This window comes from Callorhinchus milii, unplaced genomic scaffold, assembly GCF_018977255.1.
Source record: "Callorhinchus milii isolate IMCB2004 unplaced genomic scaffold, IMCB_Cmil_1.0 Scaffold2, whole genome shotgun sequence".
Lineage (NCBI taxonomy): Eukaryota > Metazoa > Chordata > Chondrichthyes > Chimaeriformes > Callorhinchidae > Callorhinchus > Callorhinchus milii.
Genome location: NW_024704743.1, coordinates 46,718,571 through 46,743,717, shown reverse-complemented (window position 1 = coordinate 46,743,717; position 25,147 = coordinate 46,718,571). Strand labels below are relative to the sequence as shown.

The window sequence follows — 25,147 nt, the reverse complement described above, 5'->3', positions numbered from 1 at the left end:
CAAGATTTGTAATATTCCTTAAAGTGTTCCTTAAATATTTTAAGGAACATCAGCAGGTGATGTTCCAATTCTGTAAATGGTTTGCTCCTTGTAAGATATTGGTGCTGCCATTTTGTGAACCTTATTATAAAGCGATTTTATTTTGTAAATTTTAGGCCCTACGTTAAGCTCAAACGTTTATAGTTCACTTTTGCATTCCCATTTCTATTGGGGAGGGATGAAATTTGAACTCTCCAAAGCCAAAATTAATTAGTGAATGGATGGGCTCGGCCCGAAGCCTCAGCCTGATTGTTGAAGTTACTTTTATTATTGTTAATAATAATCCTTGCATTTGATATTGCGCCTTATCATGCCTTTATGATTTTACTGTGAAGTGTAGTGACTGTATTTTGTAGATGAATGGGGCAGGCAATTTTTATACAGCAATGCCCCACAAACAGTCATGAAGTGAATGACCAAGTTGATTTGGGGGAGTGTTGGCCCGGACACCGGGAGAAACTCCCTTCTCTTTTTGAATAGCACCATAATAATAACAATAATAATAATAGTAATGATAATAATATTCCTTGCATTTTGATAGTGCCTTATCACATGGTTGAGAAGTCTCAAAGCGCTTCACAGAATATACTGTAAAGTGGATTGACTGTGGTATTTTTATTTATTTTAAATAAGATATTTAACATCTGCCTTAAGAGGAAGGCGAGACCTTGGTTAAATGTCTCATACCTCTAACAATGCAGTGCACCCCTAGTGTCACCTTAAATTCTGATTTTTTTTGTCTTTGGAAAACATAAATTTCAGCCCTCCTCAGCAGTTATCCCCCAGGTAAACAAAATTAATAGTACAATCCAGAGTTGATAACGCATAACAATTGCAAAATAAAATTACTTGCCTCACGGTCATAAAATAATAATAATAATAATCCTTGCATTTGATATATCATGTCTTCCTAAAGTGCTTCACAGAATATTCTGTAACGTGAATTGACTATATATTTTGTGGGTGAAAATGGTGGCACTTGGATCCTGAGAGGAATCTGTGGGTTGGGGGGTCACCATTTGCTGTTGTTTCTTATATAAGTTAAGGAATGTTTTAATATATGCTGCAAGTTTTACCTCATTTTAATATGGATGAACATCAAGGGGTATCACCGTTACCTGCTGAACAGAAGGTGAAAGCGATTCAAGGGAAGTGGTTTATCTACCTTTACTTTTTTAGTGTAACGCTGTGTGACACTCTTCTCTACTTATTAACGAAGCAATGGCTCCTGTCCAATTCCCGTCTCTGATGTTTGACTTGTGTCCAAAGGTAAATGTCTTTGTCAAGTGTTTTCTTTTGTTTTCATCCAACTGAAGCTAGACAGATGACAAAAATGGCTGTGGCATAACGGGTAAGAAAACTGGCTAGAGTTTATCGGAATTCTGCAGCAGGGATAATATAACTCAAGCATAACATTTCCTGGCAAAGAAGCTGTGTGTTTCACAGGTCTTGACTGTATTACATGGTAACACAATGTGAAGCATGTGGCATTGAGTGCTGCCTATTGATATCATCTGCCTATCAATCATTCAGGCTATTTTCTGGATCTTCTCAATGTCTCTGGAATGACACATTTAGCTGAAATTTATAAAGCCTGTCTGGAAAATAACCTGCCATCACTGCTTGACACAGACTGAAATACTGACACTTTGCTTACACTCCTTCCTCTACCCGCTCCCTTCACTCAGCTGACTCTAACCTTCTCCACATTCCCTTCCCCTCTGCTCGTTCATTGCCGGCCTTCCTTTCAGCCACTATGCCTCGAGACTGTGGAATTCTCTGCCTCAATCCCTCCCCCTTGCCCACTCCATAGTTGTCTTCAGATCACACCTGAAAACCTTCTTTTTCGACCGTGCCTACAGTCATACCCCGACCTACTCAACATCAAACTCTGCTACTGTTAAGCACTCCGAGATGCTATCCTGCGTGAAACGCACTTTATAAATACAAGTTGCTGTTATTGTTATGACAACAGACTAGGAAATCAGTTCATACAATCATAGAATGTTACAGCACCACAACCGGCCATTCAGCCCACAAGTCTGCACTGGTGATTTTCTACACATGAGACACCTAGTCTATTTAATCCCACTCTCCTGCTTGCTCACCATGCACTTTATTATTTGTCATTTTTCAATTCAATTAATTCTTTGTTGTAAGGAAACTAGGCTCAGTTAATAAAGCCACTTCTCAAAGGGCAAACCATTCATCCCTGGTAGCATCCTAGTAAATGTCCTCCTCATCCTCTCCATGGTCTTTCTAAAGTTGGGTGACCACAGTTGGACACTGTAGTCTAACTGACGTCTAACTAACAATTTCTATAGGTTAAGAATCATCTGTGCAATTTTAAATTTCATGTCCCTATTTAGAAAATCTAGTTTCCCATCAGCTTTGTTCACAGCTATTAAAAGAGCATCAACATCGGTTGTGTCAGAGAACAACAACAACAACTTACACTTCCATAGCACCTCCATGCATGGTAGAGTCTCAGAGAGTTTAACAATGGCGGAGCCTGACTCCCATAATTCCAGCTCTCCTCTGGTGCAATGTTTTCTAACCTCCCTTTTAATTCTGTTTGGGATTATCCTAATTTTGTGCCTCTCTACCTGCGACCTGTGGAAATAATCTATTACTGTTTACTAGTAAAGCTTCATAGCCTTGAAGATCTCTCAATAGGATTTGAACCATTTTTATAACTATTTTCAGAATTACAGGATTCTTTATATCACCCACAATGTTCGTAACTTCTGTATGTATGTGTAATTGTAACTAAATGTATGTCATGTGTGTCATCTGACTCAGTTGGCAGCACTTCTTTCTCTGACTCAGAAGGTTGTAAATTGAAGCCCCATGTCGGGATTTGGAATTCACATAGTCTAAGATGATACTCCAATGCAGTGCTGAGCTTTCGCTGTGTTGTTGAAGGTGCCGTCCTCCAGAAGAGATGTTAAACTGATGTAAAATATCCCATGGCACTATTTGAGAAGCGAAAGGAATTTCTCCCGCTGTCCTGTCCAACAATTCTGGAAAATAAAATTGGCCATTCATTTCATGGCTATTCGTCAGACATTGCTGTGTGCAAATTGGCTGCCGGGTTTACCCCCAAAATACACAAACGCTGCCCTTTACAATATATCCTATGAAGTGCTTTTGAGAAGTCTGACTAATGTGAAAGGTGCCATAACAAGTGTAAGGATTATTATTCTGAAATGTACCCAGTTTCCCTCCTTTCCTTTTGGTTTTCCAAATTAAGTTGAATTTTGTGGAACTGCTGGTCATTTTGATTTAAGATCCAATTTTGAATATTAGGGCTTTATGTTAATGATACCATTTGCAACAATGTCGATGCAATTTTGGCAACTTTTGTTCCCTTGGAACGTAGACAACATTGGTTGTTTAATAATGCAAAGTACCATTACATTTCCATCACATGGTCAGTTAATCAATCAAGATGATGCAGCTGCCTTGTGTAAGCTTAATCCTTGGCTTAAGCATTACATTAAAAAGATATTCAACATCCATCAGTGTTTAGGTATACTTAAATAAGAAATTTGAGTGACTGAAGCAGTGGAGAAATGACAGGCAAACCTAATGGATTCAGCTTTCTTGCCAACAAGGTCCTTAGAGTAATTTGCAATTGAATTTATCTCTAGCTACACTCTGGTTTGAATGGATGGTCTCAACTGAATCCACTTAAGTAACTCAGCCCTATTTGCTTAATTGCCTCATGTATTGAGTTTTAAATGCAATTGTGGTATAGCAGCAGAATGTGATCCAGTTCACAAAAGATGCCATCATCCAGTACTGTACATGGTGAAAGAGAGGAGTCTTAAACCTTTATTTCTTTTGATGTGCACTATTTTAATGCTCTTACATTATTATCAATGTTGGGAGTTATGGAGCAGGTCACCCACAAAGCTGCTGAGGCAACTTTGCCGTATGAATGCAATAGATCTCTGTGTTAAAATAGGGAAGCAGTACCTCTGACAGACAAGTGTAGTGTTTAGAAGGGATAGTGTAGAAATGATACAACATGCTCTGGCTGACACTTTCTCAGCAACAGGTACAGGTGCTGTAAAAGTATTCAGCTCTGAGAAAACCCTGAATTTACATAAGTACAATAACCGCTGTAACAGAGTAGCACATGTTTAATAGACAAAGTTTTGCACTTCATTTCATTGAAAAACATAGGTGACGAGCTACAAAATACAGTCACTATACTATACAGTATATCCTGTGAAGTGCTTTGAGATGTCCTCCTGACATGAAAATCGCTATACTAAATGTAAGGATTATTATAAGAACCACAACACAGGATATCAAGTAGCGTAAAAAGATGGAGAAGGTGGTCAATGTTTTGGTCTATGTGATATTCTGATATTCATCACATCAGATGGCCAAACCTCCTAAGTCCATGTCCCCCAAAATGGACAAAACGCAAAATACTGCAGATGCTGGAAATCTGAAACAAAAACAGAAATTGCTGGAACACTCAGCAGGTCAGGCAGCATCTATGGAGAAAGGAAAGTGAGTAACGTTTCGTGTCCATGACCCTTCATCACTCACTTTCCTTTCTCCATAGATGCTGCCTGACCTGCTGAATGTTCCCAGCGACTTTTGTTTTTGTTCCCCCCAAATTTATATATATTGTAGAAAGCAACAGTCCCAACACAGCAAACTTGTCCTTTTATATGTGATCCTAAAGTCATCTTTCTGTCTCTCCCTCCCTCTCCGCTCATCACTTCATGGCTGTTTGTGGGACTTGTTGGCTGCCGCATTCACCCACCAAATACACAGTCAATAAACTTTGTAGGATATCCTGTGAAGCACTTTGAAACATCTCGGCAACGTAATAAGGTACTATATCAGATGCAAAGGATATTATTATTATGATGATTGTCACAATGTAGGAAAACTGGATGACTGAGAGAGGTTGGGAGTGAGACAGGGTCCTGGGAAGGAAGGAGATAGAGTAGAAGCCAGTATGATATGTTACAAACACACTTTGATACACACACAGGAAAGATCAAAAACAAAGGCCCAGAGGGGCATCAAGTCCAATTCACTCCCTCTCACACAAAATTGGTCGACACCTTACTCCTGCTGCTGATCACTTGGTCCTCTCCTAGGGGAGGTGGAAAAATAAAAGCAATAAAACAAAAACATGCAATTGGAGTAAAAAAGATTTACACTAAACCCCCGGCTCGCCAGACTACTGGGGTTGGGGGGAAATCCAGTCTGGCAAGAATTCCGGCTAAGTGTAATTACAATGCTGGTATTTATCGGCATTTTTTGGTGCTGGCTTTTTTCAGTGCCGAAAAATGCCGCTAGATGCTGCTCCCAGCATTGTAATTGTTTGGATCTCTTGAGCAGAAGATAGTGAATAAGCTGCCTTCTGCTCGCAGGATTCAAACTTACTCAAAGTCGATATCCCTGCCTAGTCACTGAAGGCCATCGAGCACGGTGAGGGTGGATCGTGCTTTAGGAGCGTGGGCTGGCAGGAATCTTACACACACACATGTTTCACACCCATGTGAAATGTTTCAAAAATGTTTGAGTTTTGGGCCTGGCCCAGCTAGATACAAATTCCGGATACCAGGAGTCTGGTAAACTGGGGTTTACAGTCCCTGGAAAATTCCTCCCCGATTCCTGAAGGTAGTCATCTAAGCTCTGGAAGAGCCCCGAGCCATCAAGAACACTATAGGTTTGCTTAAATTCCTCCCGTACCCTGTAATATACCAAATACAAGGATTATTATTACTCTGCTACACTGCGTTAACATTACATGGCAGTCTGTAATCACGATGCAGAGAGGAACAATAGGATATCCTGTTATCCCACTGAGGACTGTGTGTTTGGTGCTTTGGAGGAATAAGTGGAACATTTACAGAAATAATATCCATCATAGTATTGATAAGTTTTTTTTTGTATTCTGTCCAGGACTGTGAGAGAAGTACAGGAACCTGAAGCGAGGAGTTTATTTCGAGGCTTGATATCACCAGTTCTTAATTTGGTTCACTGTACACTAAATATTCATAACCACACGTGACACCCGAATAATAGGACATACAATTCCAACTCACCGTAAAACAGGAAGTGATCAAGAGCGGTTAGGGTTTCTGCATCATGATGTCACCCATCACATGACTGGTGATTCCTAAAAAAAACTGCTGAATATAATAAATTACTAATGGAATGTGATGGGATGTACAATGGAAAAAAGAATCAATTGGGTCCACATAAGGGGAAACTGCAGTTTTATGGCAAAGTGTTGTTGATACTGAATTCATCTCAGTGGACAATGTTGTGTTTGCTACAAGCTGTAGTTCTTGGAAGCTATTTATAAGATTAGCGTACTTGTAAATAGTGTAATCCCTGTAGGATTTGGTAGACCTCAATTATGCTCCCTGAGCTGTGGCGAGTGGTGCTGCTTACAGTGTTTGCCTCGATCGTTCCACCTGTTTGTCAGAACCACATGCCAGCTCTTATTCTGAGGTCAACAGTTTCCCATTAGCAACTGTCTTTTAACTTGTTGAAATCCCATGAAATGCAGAATCGCAGTATTGAAATCACCTGCAAGACCGGGCTGCCAGGGCACTTCAGAGAAATCAGGAGTAGAATGGCAACACCTTTTTGGGTAAAACGTCTTTATGAAAATATAAACTTGTTCAAAAAATGTGTGTAGGAAAGTATAGACATGAATTGTATCTAATTTAGCATCAACTGCACTTTGGCTCAATCCTGCTGTTTCCTTTTATTACACCATCAGAAATGTATCAATATTCCAGGAATATTTTTTCACACAATGGCAAAATGAAGTATTAAAGGGTAATATATAATGTTATAGGAGGGCAGAGTGAGGCAAGGAACATTGTTATTTATTTGCCTCTGATATTTCTACAAGCGAAGAGTCGTTCAAAGGACAGTGAACAGAATGATTGACTGCTGATAGCTGTTAGCCTCATATAAATAGCTGGGTTTTTGAGATCCATCAGATTTAGGAGATATCTTGAGTTACTGTATTCCTCTGAGGATTGTATTGTCATGTTGACAATGTTCTTTCTTAAAAAAATAAACATTTTATTTTTGGTGAGGACAGTTCAAACTCTGGACACTACTAAAATTATCCCCATTGGAATATTATCTTGTGGAAGTTTCCGGTTTTTTTATATGAATTCAATCGCATTTTTAATGATTTTAAGAAGCGCTGCAGAGAGGAAAAACACAAAATAAATATAAATACAATTAAATAATGATATGATATTAATATGACATCAACTTATCAAACACATCAGGGGAAAAATTTCACCTGGGTCTAGAATCACTAGACCCTTGCTCTATTGGTGCCAATAGTCTGTTGTGCAGAAGCTAGGTTAATTCAGCGTTGATTGAGCAATTGTGCTTCATTAAAAATAGAGCTTGAATACAATTATTGATTCAGTGGTTTTTTTTGCCCCTGCCTTCAAAAAGGCCTTAGTGAAGCGCCTTGAGACGTCTAGAAGACGTGAAAAGCGCTATATCAAATGCAAGGATTATTATTATTATAAAATAGTCACAAGAAGAGTGGAAGGAGCACTTAGGATGATTTGTTTTCACTCAGAGAGTAGTTGGATGCTCTGCCGAGTAGGATGGTGGAGGCAGAGTCTATTGTAACTTTCAAGAGGGAAGTAGATAGGCATATGAACGGGTGGAGGTGAAGGAGTATTGGGGCGAAGGCAAGACGGTGAAGCGATATCCTAGCTCTGCAGGCTTGATGGGCCGAATGGCCTTCTTCTGTGCTGTAGATTTCTATGTTTCTTTGCCTGTGCCAGCTGCTCAGAATAGAAATTAGGAACAGAACATGCAGAAATTTGAGTCACATACCCATCTACCATACTTTCTGGTGCAAGAAACTGGAGCATAATATAACCCGTAATGTTCTGAAGTTATCTTGGACACACTTCCAGGACAGGAGAGAAATGTCAAATCCTGATTTTTTTGAAAGCCTCTTAAATCGTTCAAAAAGCTCATTAGCTTAAAAGAAGCCTCCGTTTTTATTTTACCACTCTCAAAGAGTTATTGTTGCAAGTGACCCCAATTACTTGAGCTCAGGCTTGATAGATGATTCTACAGTCAGTGCATTTCTCACAAGGGCTAAACACGTGACTGGAATATTCTGCACAAGTAAATGAGATTAGTCCAAGAAAAATGGGAAACCTTTCCTCTTCTAAATGTGCTGTAGACTTTCGTTTTTAGAATAATTTCTTTTAGTGCCTCACTGATGCTACAGAATTCATCCTGATCGCTGCCTTTGGTTTATCCTCTGTTGATTGCTAAACCTAGCAATCTTTTTGTTATGTGATTCCAATGGAAAAAACACAAATTCTAACTCATAACAAATAGATAGGCAGAGTGCAATCAGTGCAGATGATGGATGAGAATACTCGTAAAATTGTAGTCGTGACTCAAGGTATTTCTTTAAATAATAATAATAATCCTTGCATTTGATATAGCGCCTTTTATAGTATCAGGAGCCCATCTTAGAGCGCTTCACGGGATTTACTTTAAAGTGTAATGACTGTGTATTTTTGTAGGAGAAAGCATGTAGAGCTTGTGCAATAAAGAAAGTCAACAAAATCAAAGAAATGAAATGATATTCCTGTGTTTAGTTTATGCTATTTTATCTATAGTTCCAAATTCTGGAAGAGATGAAACTTACTTTGATCTAATCTATCCTATCAGTTTTTGCCATGGTGTTTAATTTATGGGGTGGGTTAAGCATGTCTAAATGCTGTCTATAATCATGCTGTTAAGAACCAATGTAAAGAATATGGAATCACATGGAATCCTTTTTATTGATTGTTAAAGACAATTTGCCTATAAATACAGTCATCTATATTTCACAGGAAAAATACTGCAAAGTGCTTTGAGACATTTTGTTGAAGTGATAAGGCATTATAGCAAATGCAAGGGTTATTATTATTAATTGAGGGCATCTGTAATTAAATCTTTACATTTGAGTTTGGCATTTGGTTAGCACAACTCACAAATTTTGAGATGTTAACCTATGGTTCCATCTGTCTATTTAGGTAAATGTTAAGGATGCTATTCAAAAATAGAAGGGAGTTTCTTCCAGTATCCTGGCCAACAATCCTCCTGTTAAATTGATGATTCATCTCCTGGCTGTTTGTGGGACATTGCTGAAGACAATTTGGCTGCTTTGCTTGCCCACAACATCACAGTCACTACACTTAATAGTGAACACTGTGAAGCACTTTGAATAATTCAATATGATAAAGTACTCTAGGATGATTATTATTATAGTCCCTCAAGATTATTTTCCCCATCTCTGTATGACTCTCTTTATTATCATTGCTATTCTTCTCTGAACTCTCTCTAACGCATCAAATTCCTTGTGAAGGAAGGATGCCCAAAACTGCACAGAATACACAATTCTAAATTTGGCCTCGCCAGCAGAAATCTGACCTTGGTCCTGCAAATCCGAATTGCAGAGGATTAATCTGCTATTTTGGTGGGGAGATGTCCAAACCTACTAGGGTGAAACATGTGGTATGTGATATAATAATTACCACTGATGATAACTTTCACATCATGGGACATTCCTCTCTTCTTCTGCCAAATGGTTTCACTCAAAATACATTCGGCTACCCAATGTAGCCTTTGACTTTGAAGCCGAATAGATCACAATGGTTCAGTTCCTGTTTATGGAATACTATCATAACCCAACCTTATACTCGACTAAACACCTTCTAAATACTACTTTTCTGATGACATCTCATCGGTAATTTCACTTTTTTAAATGAATAACTAAGAACAACTATGTGTTAAGTTTTAACTCTGCCGGGAGAAACATGTGCTAGTCACCGGTGATAAATATGACTTTGAATTTTCTTTCCATTTTTCACCTCCTTGAACTTTGTTTAAAATAGCGAGTGCAGATAATGTTATGTATAGAAATGATTTTAACCGAGTTAATGAGTCCTGTAGAGAGGTGAACCAACATAGAGGGCTAAAGCCACATAAGTAATAAACTGGAGCACTCTGGGTTAATTGACTGGGTGGTTGCTGTTGATGATTCAGCTTCTTAATATTGCTGTCCTTTTGCCTCCATATTTTCCACCTGATTTGTTAACTATGTTTACTGCCCAACATGAGGATCTTCCTATGGCTTCAGTCACACTCTATTCCTTGAGGTTGTATATACATACAATAATTTAAGTCCCAAATGTATCCAAATGACAGACCGCACCCCATGGAGAATCCACCACTGACTAGGCACAAGCAAAGGATAACGCTTTACTTGAACACCAGAAAATTCACAGGTCCCGTTGAAACAGTATTTATGCTTTGATGCTTCACAGCAAATCTCTATCTTAGCAAACCACACAATTGTAAAATATAAAAAAAACTTTTGGGGAATAAGCAATGAAAAATAACAAGCACTGAGGAATTTCGAACTAAAGGTATCAAACTGTAATAACAACAAATTAAATTTATTGAGTTCCTTCCACGGTGGAAGGACATCCCAAGATGCTGGCAATATATAATATAAAATATTAGGACCCAATATGCACCAATTGGTGAAAACAACAATATTACTATTACATTTCTATATTGGGAAATACTGTAATTCAGGGGTAATAAAAATAATTTTAGTGTATAGTTGACCTTGGTGTGTCATCACCTTAAGGAATGCAATGTGGCTGTCAGTGAAATATTTGGAAATGAATTTAAGCCAGGACTTTAGATGGACTTTAAATGAGGCAGTGGGTAATAAGGGAACACAGCCCATTCACTAACCGGCGCTAACCTTGTCCCATCAGTCTGGATTAAAATGTTCTAGCTTTAAGAATCTCAAGTGAAAAGCATTTAGGTAGGATTGATGCAGACCACAACAGGGCCTATTGTTTGTGTCAGGTTGGTAGTCTCCTTCAACAAAGCCACAGAAAAGCCAAAACTTTTATTTCTACTGAAAGTAACTGTGCCAAATTGTCTGTAGAGTCAGCAGATTTTTAGCAATTGGAACTTAACGTTCAGAATCAAATCAGTCTTTTTGAACATGAAAACAATTCACTGCAAATTTCCAAGAATTAGTGGATTTGGGGCTTACGGAACTGAGAGCATTTAGAAAGTAAGAGATTGACTTTATTGAGGCAGTTTCAGTGATGTCATTTTATTCCCAATCTTCATACTAATGTGGTGCTTCTCTCCAGCATCTCTCCGAGTGAGGAGCTGAAGCAGTGAGACCATTATGGTTTCAGTTAATACGGAGCAGCAATAATATTGACCCCAGCCACATGCTGCTGTGACCTGATCAAACACTGCAGAGAAAATTAGGCAATAAGACATAAACATTCATTACTGTTCAGTGTTACCATCAGATGTGGAAGGCAGACTGAGATAGTGCAGTGGGTTATAACATTTTCCTCATTTCTAGCAGGTGGGAAACAAACAGAAAGCTAGTTTTGCGCATTCCTTCTCCAGCTGACGACCAGAGGGATCCGAAGTGAACTTAATTTATTCAGTCCATACCATCACATTCAGAAGCCTTCGTTGTAAAAAGAGATGGCATGCTGGTGCAGAAAGGATACCTGTTCTTGTTTGGATTGAGACATCTATGGCTTAAAATCCCTGTTAACTCTTCAACTGTGCCTATGGTCACCTCCCCTTTCTCCCATGGTCTGGTCCAATCCCACCACTGTGCAGCATTCCAGATGCTATCCTGGTTGAGGGGCACTGTATAAATATAAATAGGTGTTGTTGCAGTCGCTAAAGGCGCTCTTTCTAACACTGGATGGAATTTTTTCCACATTTTGGTGGGGCACAAAGTACTCCATTCCACCTTTCACGTCTGCTACATTTAACCTGAATGCACTTAGTGTCAGCACTGACTGTCAAAAGTAGAACACATTATTCACATCCCTCACCTCGTGAAGGGAAACAATGGTTAAGCTTTTTGATAAGTTAAAAGAAACATATATTTGGCACAGTAATAATGTTCAGGGATTAGCATGGGTTTGTTTAATGAAGAATAAAATACAACAAAGAAAGCCTAATTGAGCTCCTTTTATTTCTACAGTTTGTAAACTCCAGTATCATGGACATGCATAGGTACATGTAACAAAACTCTTTCTGTGAAGTCAAAGAGGGGATCAATCATACTTTAACTACAATGTCCATCTTATTATGCACGTCTCCATTGCCAATTGTAGCAGACTGCTGTGCAACCATTGACAGCTCATCCACTGTGATGTATGCAGCGCGTATACTTTCTTTATGCATTCAGTTCTTTCAGTCACTGGTGCAGTGGGGGAGCTGGGCCCGGGGTTCAAAGCAGTCCCAGGTCCAACTGTAACATTCCAAATGTAATGCAGGTTTCTTTAAAAATTCTCTGCTTTGGGAGGAAAGGGAAAACAGTGCTGGCGGGGATATTAATGATAATAATAATCCTTGCATTTGATATAGTGCCTTATCACATCTTCGCGACGTTTCAAAGCGCTTGAGAATATACTATAAAGTGAACTGACTGTATATTTGTTGGGCGAAATGGATGGGGTGGGGGGTTTCTGCAAATCATTCTTCCTATTCCTGCTGTCAACGCCTAATGTCCATCTCCCCAGAGATACACTCTTGGATGTAATGCTTGATAAAGACATAATACACTCAGTTGCACATCCATTTGTTTGTATTCCAAATTACAGGATGTGTGTGTGTGTGCGTGTGCATGCGTGTGTACCTGGGGGTGTGTGGAATGGGGGGAGAAGCCTCCCTGTTTCCTTTTGTCCGTTTCCCACAACCTGTTTCCATGTAACATAGTATACACATCAACATGGCAGATTTCCATTATTAATGGTTATTGGTGGTCAGGGCATTAAGCATTTAAATTTACACGTAGCTGGGGCTGAGGGGAGGGACAAAAACATGTGCATCTTGTAAAAACACTAAACTCTGCAGGATAATGGCATGGAAAAGTTTCATATATGATTGATGCTTTTGTTGCATAAATACTCATGCAAATGCAATAAATAGCACTTCACATTACAATAATTGTTGGTATTTTTGTCACCGTATCAACACAGCATCCAGGATCCAATTTTTTTTTTCTTTTCCTTGAATAAGCCTGTATGTAAAACTACACTAGTCTGTAACAGTGCACAACTGAGGTATGGCAGTTCTGATTCCGGTCTCTTGAGGAACGATATCATATTGCCTATTGTTTCAGCCTGAGTATTGTCCTTCAACAACCATGAACAGTCTCTGGATGTAACCATCCAGAAAAGGGTATTTTAAAGGTATTCCTGTAAAGCAAATACAATATCATCCTTTTTTGCTGCTGTTGTTTTTTTTAAGACAAAATGCAATGGTCCTAATTCTCATCCAGACAATCACTTGAAATAAATCCTGGCTTTCTAAGTGCCTTCCAGCCACAACTGATTATTGTTATTTGTTGAATGGAGGTTTGAGTGTGCATAGCACAATCCCATTGGTTCTGCGATAGCACCAGATGAATGTTTTACAGTGGGAAGTGACACAGCATCCACCTCCTTCAGCCTCATGTGAAATATCGACAGCTTGTGGAGTCAATGTAACAATAGGAAGTGCACTTCAGGTTTCCATAAGACCTAAAGGAAGCAGGACACAAAGAAAGAACAAGATCTCATTTATGTTTGTTTAGCGAAAACTATATACAAGTAAATGCGCTCATACAATACTGGACACAGAGAGACTTCTCCCTCCAAAGGGAACATAAGAAGAGGTACGAGACAGGCAGATGTGCTGTATACTGAGTGACAGCACACAGGCTTTGTGATCGCTGAGTTCCTGATCTCAGCCGTGGGTGGTTAGGAAGGTGAACTCAGCATAGATCAGCAGGACGGAGATGACTTTAAGGGCCACTCACCCTGGCCAGTTTCATTCATCTCCTAGAGACTGGTTAGAGAACATCATTTGCAGAATTCAACTACCAGCTGGTCTCCTAATTGCCTTACTGGACAGGATTGAAGAATATTCCAGAGAATTTTACAGTAGGAGAAACAAAGGCTAAAATATAGGGAATGATTTATAAAACAAAAATGGCTGCATATTTTTGCTGCATGCTCTTTGTGAGGAATCCCAGAGCTGCTGTATTTTATTTGAATCGGAAGGTTGCGCTGTATTAAAGGTAAGGAAGTGATGCCCTCTATGAGCTTACCCGGGAAGATATATTTTACAGGTCTGGTAACCAAAATCTTTCCTGTCACATTGTTCAACTCCTTCCCATCGGTATCCATCACCGCAGGAAGCATGCTTGCAGTCTGTAACAAACCAACACATACCACAGCTGTATTGCAGAGGTTGATGACACAGATCAGAGACATAATCACAGACATAGAAATACACACTCACAAACACACAGACACATTTCTATTGACCCAGGAAATGAGCCTCTTATTAGCACTTTATGAAAGACCTTCTCTAAATCTAGATACACTACATCCAATGCATTTCCCTTGTCTAATTTATCAGTTACATCTTCAAAGAATTCAATAAAGTTGGTCAACCATGACCTTCCTTTAACATTGACATTTTTTATGTCAATACTTGGGTGAATTTAGGTAGGAGTGATGTAAGTGCACATGGTTTGCTTGACTCGTTTGGTCCAGAAATTTTCAAATTTGTGTTTGCCTGAAACTAAATGAGCTGAGCTCTGCAACACTAAATTAAATTATAACGTGAGTTTGCATTGTGTCATACAATTTTTTTTATTAAAGATGAAACTTAGCCGACTTACTTATACAGCTATCAGTGACGATCCTATTTCCATCATCACATTCCTCACCACTTTCCTCTTGAACTATTCCATCCCCACAGAACCCAACTGGAGAAGATACCACTAGCTGGAACGGGGAGAGCTGCATGAAAGCAAAATGTACAAGGCATGGTTATTATGTGCTGGTAACTTTCTGTGAAAACCAATCTATCTGACTCTAGGATCATGGAGTATGGGTCAGTAACATATCATCACTTTACTGCTGACAATTAACCTAATATCTCATCAGTTATTAATAATAATCCTTACATTCGGTATAGCTTATGTTTCATGTTGGGAGAACGTCTCAAAAGGCTTCACAGGATGTACTGTAAACTGGAGTGATGTATGCTTTGTGAGTGAATGTGGCAGCCAATTTGCACATGTCCCACAAACAGCCATGAAGTGAATAAACAATTTTAATTGGGGGATTGTTGGCCTGGACACCAGATAAAATCCTTTCTCTTTTCGAATAGTGACACGTGCACTTACAATATCCACCTAAACAGGCAAACAAGGCCTCGAATTCATGTTCATCTGAGGGAGGGCAGCTACAGTACTACACTGGAGCGTCGGCTAGACTATATGAGGTCCACGTTCCGATTTGAGGCTTGAGCTCACATCCTTCTAACTCAGGGGTGAGAATGCTAACAACTGAGCCAGACTGACACACACAGAGCCAGGCTGACACAAAGTTAAACAATACCTTTAACATTAACTTTTGGTTAAAAAAACAGATTTGTTTGTGGTTAACAAGCAAGGTTTGGGAGAAGAAGGTGCTTTCCCTGTTGGATCTCTTCCTTCCAGGAAACACACCCTGCGGGTTTCACATTAAAGCTGTGAGCTATTTCTTAAATGTATTCAACATGCTGGCCTCTATCACACTTCCTGGTAATACGTTCCAGCTCATAATTATCCTCTGTGTAAAGAGATACTTCCTAATGTCTGTTCTAAAATTGCTATGGATAAACCTGAACCTTCACCCTCCAGTTTTGTTGCAATGACGCATGTACAGATCATGTACTGCCTGTTCAGGCAGATGTTAAAGATCCCATGACACTACTTGAAAAGAGAACAGTTTCTCCCGGTGTGTTGGCAACATTCCCCCAGATAAAATTGATCATTCAATTTATGGCTGTTTAGACATAATTCAGATTGGTTGCTGTGTTTACTCACACCTACAAAGTCACTACACTTTCTAGAAAACTCTGTGAAGCATTTTAAAATATGTGATAAGGCACTCTATTAAGTGCAAAGATTATTATTATTATTATTATTATTATTAACAATCACTACCTCTCCCCTTGGACTGCCGCAACCCTAATCTATGCATTAATTCTGTCCAGACTAGACAACGCCAACTCTCTGCTCGACGGACTTCCCAATTCTTCCCTCCAAAAACGGCAGACCATCCAGAACCCTACAGCTCATGTCCACTCCTGCATTAGGCTCTACAAGCCCATCTCCTTGATCTTTGCCTGGATCCACTGGCTCTGCATCCCCCTGAAGACTGAGTTCAAGATCCTCATCATCACTTTTAGATCTCTCTGAGGTCTTGCTCTTCCCTACCTCGGTGATCTTCTAAAACCCTACCAAACTGCGCTTAGCAGGCACTGGCCTGCCTCATGTTCCCTGCCCTGTCCACCATGGAGTGTTGGGGTTTCAGCCTATTGCTCCCACCCTATGGAACTCCATCCTGGAGTCTCTACACCTTGTCTCTTCTCTAGCCTTCTTCAAGGTCTTTGATTTATCCTTTCATCATCTTCCCTCCACCCCAAACTCTTGGCCCCTACCTGAATCCAACACCCAACTCGGGTGCAAACCCACGACTCTATAAGATCATAGCTGATCTGTACCTCAAGTCCAATTAACCCCCTTTGCCCCGTATCCCTTAATACCCTGACCTAACAAATATTTATCCACCTCAGTCTTGAAATTGTGAATGGATCCAGCATTTACAGCCTTTTGGGGGAGAAAGTTCCAGATTCCACCACTTTTTGGGTGAAAAACTGCCTCCTGATTTCACTCCTAAATGGCCTGTTTCTAATTTTAAGATTACGCCCCCTTGTCATGGATTTCCCCACCAGAGGAAACAGTTTATCTGTATCTACCCTATCTAATCCCCTTCATTATTTTAAAAACTTCAGTCAGATCACCCCTCAACCTTCTAAATTCAAGGGAATAGAGACCAAGTTTATGAAACCTGTCCTCATAATTTAACCCTTTTAGCCTGGTATCATTCTGGTGAATCTACAAAGAGCTAATATATGCTCCCTGAGGTGCAGTGCCCAAAATTGAATGTAGTACTCAACATGCGGTCTAACCAAAGCTCTATATAGTTGAAGCATCGTTTCTTTTCCTTTATATTCCACCCCTTTGAGATAAATGCCAAAATCCCATTAACCTTTTTGAAAACTTTTTGTACCTGTGAACTTGTTTTTAGTGATTTGTATACATGGATACCCAAATCCCTTTGCTCTTCCACAGTTCTTAGTTTCTCACCATTTAGAAAATATTCTGTTTTCCTACTTTTGGATCCATAGTGAATGACTTCACATTTCCCCACATTGAATTCCATCTGCCACAGTTTTGCCCACTCATTTAATCTAATTTAGTCTAAGTTCCTTTGTAACTTCCTGCTCCCATCGACACAATTTCTTATGCCTCCTAAATGTGTGTCATCTGCAAATTTTGGATATAAGACTCCCTGTTCCTTCATCCAAGTTATTTATATATATATATATATATATATGCTGAGGTCCCTGCGGAACACCACTTGTCACGTCCCGCCAATCAGAGAATGTGCCTTTCATCCCTATTCTCTATTTCCTGCCTCCCAACCAATTACCAAGCATGTCACAAGGTTACCTCCAAATCTATGCACTTTCATTTTTGCTAATAGCCTCTTGTGTGGAATCTTATCAAATGCCTTCTGGAAGTCCATGTAGCCGGCATCCATAGATACACTCTTATCCACCATGTTCGTGACCTCCTCAAAAAATTCAATTGGATTCATCAGACATGATCACCCTTCACAAATCCATGCTGACTTTCTTTGATTAGCTCATACTTGTCCAAGTGCTCAGTCACTCGGTCCTTGATAAGAGGTTCCAGTAACTTCCCCACAATTGAAGTTAAGCTGACAGATCTGTAGTTACCTGGTTTCTCCCCCCTTCCTTCTTAAATAATGGAGTGACATTTGCAATTCTCCAACTCAAGGTCACAATTCCCAAATATAGAGAGCTTTTGAAAATTATGACTAAAACATCTGCAATTTCCTCCCACACTTCTTTTAATACCTTGGGATGGAATCTATCAGGTCTTGGAGATTTGTCTATCTTTAGTCCCATTATTTTCTCCATTGCCATTTTTTATTTATATTAAATCCATTTAGTACTTCTCTTTAGCTTATTTTTATGTTCCCTTGTTCCGTTGGTATTTTGTCCTGTTCCTTTGCTATGAAAATGGAAGCAAAATATTCATTTAACAAGTCTGCCATTCCCTTATTGTCCTTATTTAAGACAACCTTCTTCACTAAATTTGAACAGTTGCTAGTCTGGGTGCAAAATCTGACTTTATGGCTAAGAGCCAAGCATTGGAAAACTTAACTCCTTTCACATTGTGAGGACGTCCCGAGGTGCTGGAGAGTGTGTTTAGATGTTGTATTCATTCACCAGGAGGATTACTTGTTGATGGTCAAAGTTAAGGATTCCTACCATCCTTCATGAGGGGCGCTATATACCTACAAGTTGTAGGATTCACACAACCTGTTTTCTAGCCTTAATACTAATTTTAATAATAATCCTTGCATTTGATATAATGTCTTTTCATGTTGGCAGGACATCTCAAGGTACTTGACAGGATTCTACTGTAAAGTGTAGTGATTGTACAGCAACAACAACAAATTACATTTGTATAGCGCCCTTCACTTAGCGCCTTTCATGGCTATACAAATTTAATTTATATGGGTCCTTTCACGCTTTCATGTGTACATTTTGTTGGTGAATGAATGCAAGATCCAATTTACATACAGTACGGAGTGACCAATTTTATCCAAGAAGGGATTTTCAGGCAGGACCCCAGGAGAAAATCCCTTTCCTTTTTTGAATTGTGGGATGGAATCAATGCAATGTGTGGCTGTACAGGATGCCCCATGGCTGTTTGTGGGATCTTGCTTTGTGCAGAACGACAACTGTGTTTAACTACAAGATATCACTATAATTGCCAATGATTGCTGTAAAGTTCGTGGAGTCCTGTAGCTCAGTGGTTAGAGCACTCGCTTTGCAAGTGAGAGACCTGAGTTCAATTCCAGGCAGAGGGCGAAACCTTGGGCAAGTTTGCTTACTCCACACGCCTAATAATAATCCCTCCAAAAACAAAAACAATAATAAATTAGTCATTTTCAATCTACGACTGTTTGTGGGACATTGCTGTGCGCAATTGGCTGCCGCGTTCGCCCACAAATATACAGTCAATTCACTTTACAGTATGTTCTGTGAAGCGCTTTGGGACGTCCTCCCGACGTGAAAAGCGCTATATCAAATGCAAGGATTATTATTATTATTATTATTAAAGCATTTTGAGCTATTTTGTCGCTTAAAGCAACATAAAAATTCAAGTTCTTTTCTTTCCAATATGATCAAGAACCTAAATTAGTTCTTCGGGCTAATATATAACTCCAGCAGATGGCGCTCCGTTATGGTTCTAAACTATAGGACAGGGGAAATGGGTTTGAAGTTTGAACATAAGCTGTAACAAAGTGATATATATACATATATATATATAATATATATGTATATATATCACTTTGTTATAGCTTAATAATATATATATATATAAACTTCTCTGTTACTCTCAACTGGACGCGTTCAGCTTAGAGGAAGTCTCGGGAGTTAAAATATTATTACCTGAATCGGCAGCCATCCCATGGTGTCCTTGAAGTACAACGACCTCTGATCTTTTCTGAACGCAAGTGCATTTTCAGTGTCTAGCCTTTCCAGTTCTTCTTCACTATTTACAACAAATATCTAAACCAAAAAAAGTGCATGTGGTTTTAGTTTCTATCAAATAACACATAATGTCATAACATTTTCTAGAGGGCTGGGAAGGAAGGGGCATGATTAACAAATATATTGAATAACTGAACTACAGAAGAATTTAAATAATGAAGCTGATGATTTGGTCTCTGTGACTACAGTGTATAAACAAGCCATCGGTTAGCTGGGACATTGGCCATATACCAACATATTTTGCTACAATATTCTGCTGGGGTGAAAATGCCAATTTTCATAAGAGATTCATTAATTATTGAACAAGTTATCCAATCGGTTATGAAGTGTGGCATTTTCACAACTATTCCTAAAAACTGGTTGTGGTATGAACCATACCTCTTCCCCCCCCCCCACCATTTCAGCAGGATGTTATGGTCCTAAGCTGTTTCTTATACAATGTCAGCCCATCTTGGATTTTCAATTAGACAATCTAATTTGTTTGAATGCTGCTTCATGGAAGACTGGCAGAGTTCAGTTGGTATCATATTTTAGGTCCAATAAAATAACGATCTCTGAAATGGAGCACAAAACCTTTCAGGCACACCCACTGCACTGAGGCCAGGACACACTCCACCACACACACTCACAGAGTCAGGCTCAAACACTCACAGTTACATATTCAGACACAAACTCACACAGAATTGGGTACACACACTCACACAGATTCAGTGCATACAATCACACAGAGTCAGACACACTCAGGCTCACACACACACAAATGTAGAGTAACACATTGCACATGATCACCAACACAATGAAGCACACACTCAGAGTCCCACAGATACACACAAACACATAATCACACAATCAGATTCGCACACATACACAAACTCACTAATAATTACTGCAGTTGAATCTGGATTTAAAAAATAGTATTCCTTTAATGAATTACTGGGTAAACCCGCCACATGGTTTGGTACTGAATCATACTGACTAGCAAGATCCTAGTTTTGGTGCCTGTTCTGTTTAGAGTTGCCTGATGTCAGCCAGGCATTAGCAGGTATATTATAATTGGCTTTAGTTTTCCTATTTAAGTCAGGAAAATTATTGGCCAGGCCTCCTACACTTAATCACTATCCAGTGATCCTGCTAGAAGTTCGTGTGTGTGAGTGTTGAACGAGAACAGGAATAGATTTGACTGTGGTGTTTACCACAGTCAGGTAGGTTATCAATACACACTCTAGGCTCACTCATGAAGAATGACAACTTGCTCCAGCATGTGTCAGTGCCTGCAGCAAATGATGGAACAAATAATGAAAAAAGTGTAACTGTTTATCTGAGAAATAACCTTAGAACAGAACTTCCATCTAATGGGGATGATTCATTCAAATGTAATTCTTGAATCAACTAGCTGTGATAAATCTAATATATTCTGATACAAAGTAGGATTGGCAATGACTATAAAACACAAAGCGCTTACTACTGGCACTTGAGGCGAGTTGCCTGAGGCTGGGAGTAGACCATGCGATGGGTTGTTAATGGTCTGTCGGAGATTACAGTGACATCGTCCTTGAGGTCCTCTTTCACCTTTTGGTCCAATCATTAATCGGCCTTTTCAATGGAAGCAAATTACTTTAGTATTTAATAATAGATGTTCAATAAAGCTCTTCTGAATTTCACAATCCTCTGTTACTATGACTGAATAAACTGCAAATAAGTTCACAAGACCATACAATATCACAAGACAGGTTGCAATGAAGAAGGGCCTTTGGCCCATTTGATCTCATCTTTCAATAATACCCAAGCTACTGTCCTCCCATCACAGCATTAAACGGTTTCTTAAATGAATCCAGCGGCCTGATCCCAACCACTCTTTCTGTAAAACTCATTCTTATTGTTTCGCCCACAAAATATGCAGTCTCAATTCACTTTACAGAATATTCTGTGAAGCGCTTTGAAATGTCTCCAAGATTGTGATAAGGCACTATGCCAAATGCAAGAATTATTATTATTATTATTATTATTATTATTATTATTATTATATTTGTTAATTACTGTCTGTGTAAAGAAATATTCCCTTGTGACTGTCCTGATATTGTCCTTCACAGCCCTGAACCTATGATGTTTTCTCTTATTCTGCTAACTTGCTTCAAGTGAAAGTACCATTCTGAGTTTACTTTCTCAATCGTATTTAGCATTTTGTTTAAGGTCTGACAAGTCTCTCATACAAGCTATTTACAGGCAGTTTCCTGTCTCCTTTCAGGAGAATGTGTCCTTTGGGGAGCTCCCTGAACAGTCAGAGCAATGTCTACTTCGTATTTGGCGCACACTGTTGGAAAGATTTTTTTATTACGTTTGTTGAACAGCCGGGTTGATATTTTATTGTTTTTACTGCTGAAATTCATAGTAATTTAAGTTGTATTAAAACTGCCAGGGTAATTTAAGTGCTCTGCCTTGCTTTCTGTCTTACTGATTCTGCGCAGTGTTCCCCAGATAGCTCATTACATCAGCAATGTGTGAGGCTGTTCTCACTTTCCCCCCAAATGTCCTTTCATTTGAAATTGAGAAAAACGTGCCACAAATGAGATTGCAGGAATCTAATGAACAACCATCTAGTCAGATTAGCTGTGAAAACCTTATTAATAATGGAGCAGTTAAATTTATGTTGAAAGCCACAATCTCAGATGGATTCAAACTGCCAGAGCTCTTTAGTATTAATTCAACTAAATCTGCAGAGTCAGGAACTACTGGTCCATCAAAGGTCAGTGTGCAGTCATTACACAGCTTCTCCACTGTGTGTATCCTCAACCTTCCCAATGGACTACTTGTGTGAGAGCTCCACCTACTAGATAAACAATCGGATGGGAAAAATACCCACTAACCACTGGCTGCTTTCATTATTTTAAAGGGAATGGTTAACCCATACCCAATATGTTTAAATTAGAACAGATTTTTGTGTTTAGCTCATTTATACACTTTGGGTCTAATTTGCGATATTTGCTAAACTTCAGGGGAAGTGCTAATAGTGATTGCTGAAATCCTCCATAATTAGTAATATTGGCAAAAGGGACAGCGAATATGAATGGTGACCTCCGAATGCCACTGAAGTGCAATAATAGTCAAAGAGCAAAAGGCCATCTCTCACAGCCGCCCATTTCACGCTCCTGGCATTCCTCACACCCTGGAGATCTGCACAAATAGCTAGTCTCAATCTAACCTCTTGGGCTGAGTGTAGTGCCTCCAGCTGGCACTTCCAATCACTTCAGTGAACATTGCATTGTCGAAACCTATTATTTAGAATTGCTGCTTTATTCCCGGGGGGTGGGTAGGAGAAGTTATCGGGGTCTCCTTGAAGTGGAGCTGAACTGGCTCCAAAGTGACATGCTTGGCAATGTAAGGTGGGAATCGAGTTAGCCTTCTGTGGCAATCTTGGCGGTCCAGTTCTGAACCAGGTGATGCCTGCAATACTCCAGGGGCAACTCATCAGGAGGACTAGGAGGGGAAGATTAGTCATTGGGTATAGGGATTGTTCCCACTCAATTCTCATTAACTCTACAAGCCAAAGAAAGTCCTGAGATAGGATGGGATTAAAACATCTGCTACAACATAATCAACTGGCCCAGCGGCTGAAGGATCACCTCTTGCATTAACATTCCTAATACCTCTTTGTAAAAAAAATGTATTCTAACTTCCACTTTTCTTCTTTGATTAATTCCATTTGTCATTATATGTTAGAAGCAAGTCTGGGGCATGTCTCTCACCTGGTGCAGATCTCCCGGGAGGACCAGGAAGACCAGACGGTCCCGGTGGACCTGAAGGACCCAGAAGTCCAGCAGGACCAATATCACCTTTTTGCCCCTAGAATGTAAAGAAAAGTATGTTTTCTTAATACAGTCCCAACAGACTTTCAGGATGATAAAATAACAACAGTAAACCATTGTTTCAAATACAAATCTTGCAATATAAATATGTCAACATCTGAGATCACATATTTCTCTTAGTGTGCATCAAGCAATAATATGTTCTTTCATGGTCAAAAAGTGCAGAGTAATGTGATTGACTTTGAGGACTAGAAATCTTAGTTTTACTACCTTAGGGGCAAGCTTTCCCTCAAGACAGATCATTGATCACACAGTGCAAGGCGGCCATTGCTAGGGTCAACTGAGTGATAGGATGTTTAGCATGAACAATCGATTACAAATCTTAAGAGCTTATTTTGACAGTGTACCATATACTGCCCCACCCACCTCATGGACTGTGTCCAGTTCCGGATGTCCTACCGAACTGAGGGTGTAATGGCACTGCAGAAAATGCAGAGAAAGTCCACCAAGTTGATTCCATCCTTAGAGGGTAACTCTATAGCAAAGGCTCAAGTAACTGGGCTTGCTCACTTTGAAGCAGAGCAAATTGAGAGGAGATCTTGTTGAGATCTGGTGATTGGCGTTAGTGAAAGTGACTTGCTCTGTCAAAGAGCTGGCACAGACTCGATGAGCCGAATGGCCTCCTTCTGTGCCATAACATTCTATGAATCTATGAATCTTGCATGGAATTGATGTAATGACAGACAATATAGTCTTCAGTCAACATGTGTTCCAGAACTACAGGTCACACCTAGAAACTGGACATGAGGAAGCATGTATTCACTCAGTGAGTATTGGATATCTCTCAGACTCACACGTGATACTGGTTACACAGATAGCATCCATGTATTCAAAAGAAATATAGACAGATTTCTTAAGGAAGCGAGGATCTGCCAACCAATGTCAATAGTAGTAGGATGCAAGGAGATATAAACAATAGATACTCTTGTGTTGGTGGTGGTTCAGCCCTTTTCTGGAGCTCGCTTGAGTGTCGGGATTTAGGAAGGAATTTGCAGGTAATTCCCCCCCTTTCCCTCCAATAATTAGCTATTTGTTCTTTATTCTCTCTGTTTTTTACATCCCCTCATCCCCTGGGAGGGCACCAAGTGGCCAAAACAAGGAGAGATGTGTAGATCCTGCGATGGGAAGTGGAATGGAGAATTATCCTGGGAATGAACATGATTGACCTCTGGCATTTTATCTGTTCTTTCCTGACTAGGTATCAATGTAGCCTTAAGCCTGTTGCCTTAAAATGTAACCAATTAAGAACATCCTTAAAATCAGTCTTAATGTGTTTTCTGCAGTTCATTTTTACAGCCGTTAGGCTGATCCCAAGAGATGTGTTACAAATGATCCAAGATATGGTAGGAGAAGAATTCCATTCCCATCTGGATTGATTTTCTTTTCTTAGATTTTCAGAGTATACAGAATTTGGCAAGTGCAAATTCAATCTGAACTTTAAATTCATT

General features: G+C 39.5%; 1 protein-coding gene across 1 annotated transcript in view; it reads right to left on the bottom strand.

The window, feature by feature from the left end:
* Positions 1 to 12,090: 12,090 nt before the first annotated feature.
* Positions 12,091 to 25,147, bottom strand: part of colq (collagen-like tail subunit (single strand of homotrimer) of asymmetric acetylcholinesterase) — a 54,661-nt gene continuing 41,604 nt past the window's right edge. Inside the window, exons 14-19 of the mRNA XM_042346769.1 lie at positions 23,580 to 23,676; positions 21,299 to 21,429; positions 19,735 to 19,854; positions 14,810 to 14,930; positions 14,231 to 14,333; positions 12,091 to 13,661 (exon numbers count right to left, since the gene is read on the bottom strand). Coding sequence (XP_042202703.1) covers positions 13,592 to 13,661; positions 14,231 to 14,333; positions 14,810 to 14,930; positions 19,735 to 19,854; positions 21,299 to 21,429; positions 23,580 to 23,676 — 642 coding nt within the window. The 3' untranslated portion in view covers positions 12,091 to 13,591. The remainder of the gene's footprint in view (positions 13,662 to 14,230; positions 14,334 to 14,809; positions 14,931 to 19,734; positions 19,855 to 21,298; positions 21,430 to 23,579; positions 23,677 to 25,147) is intronic.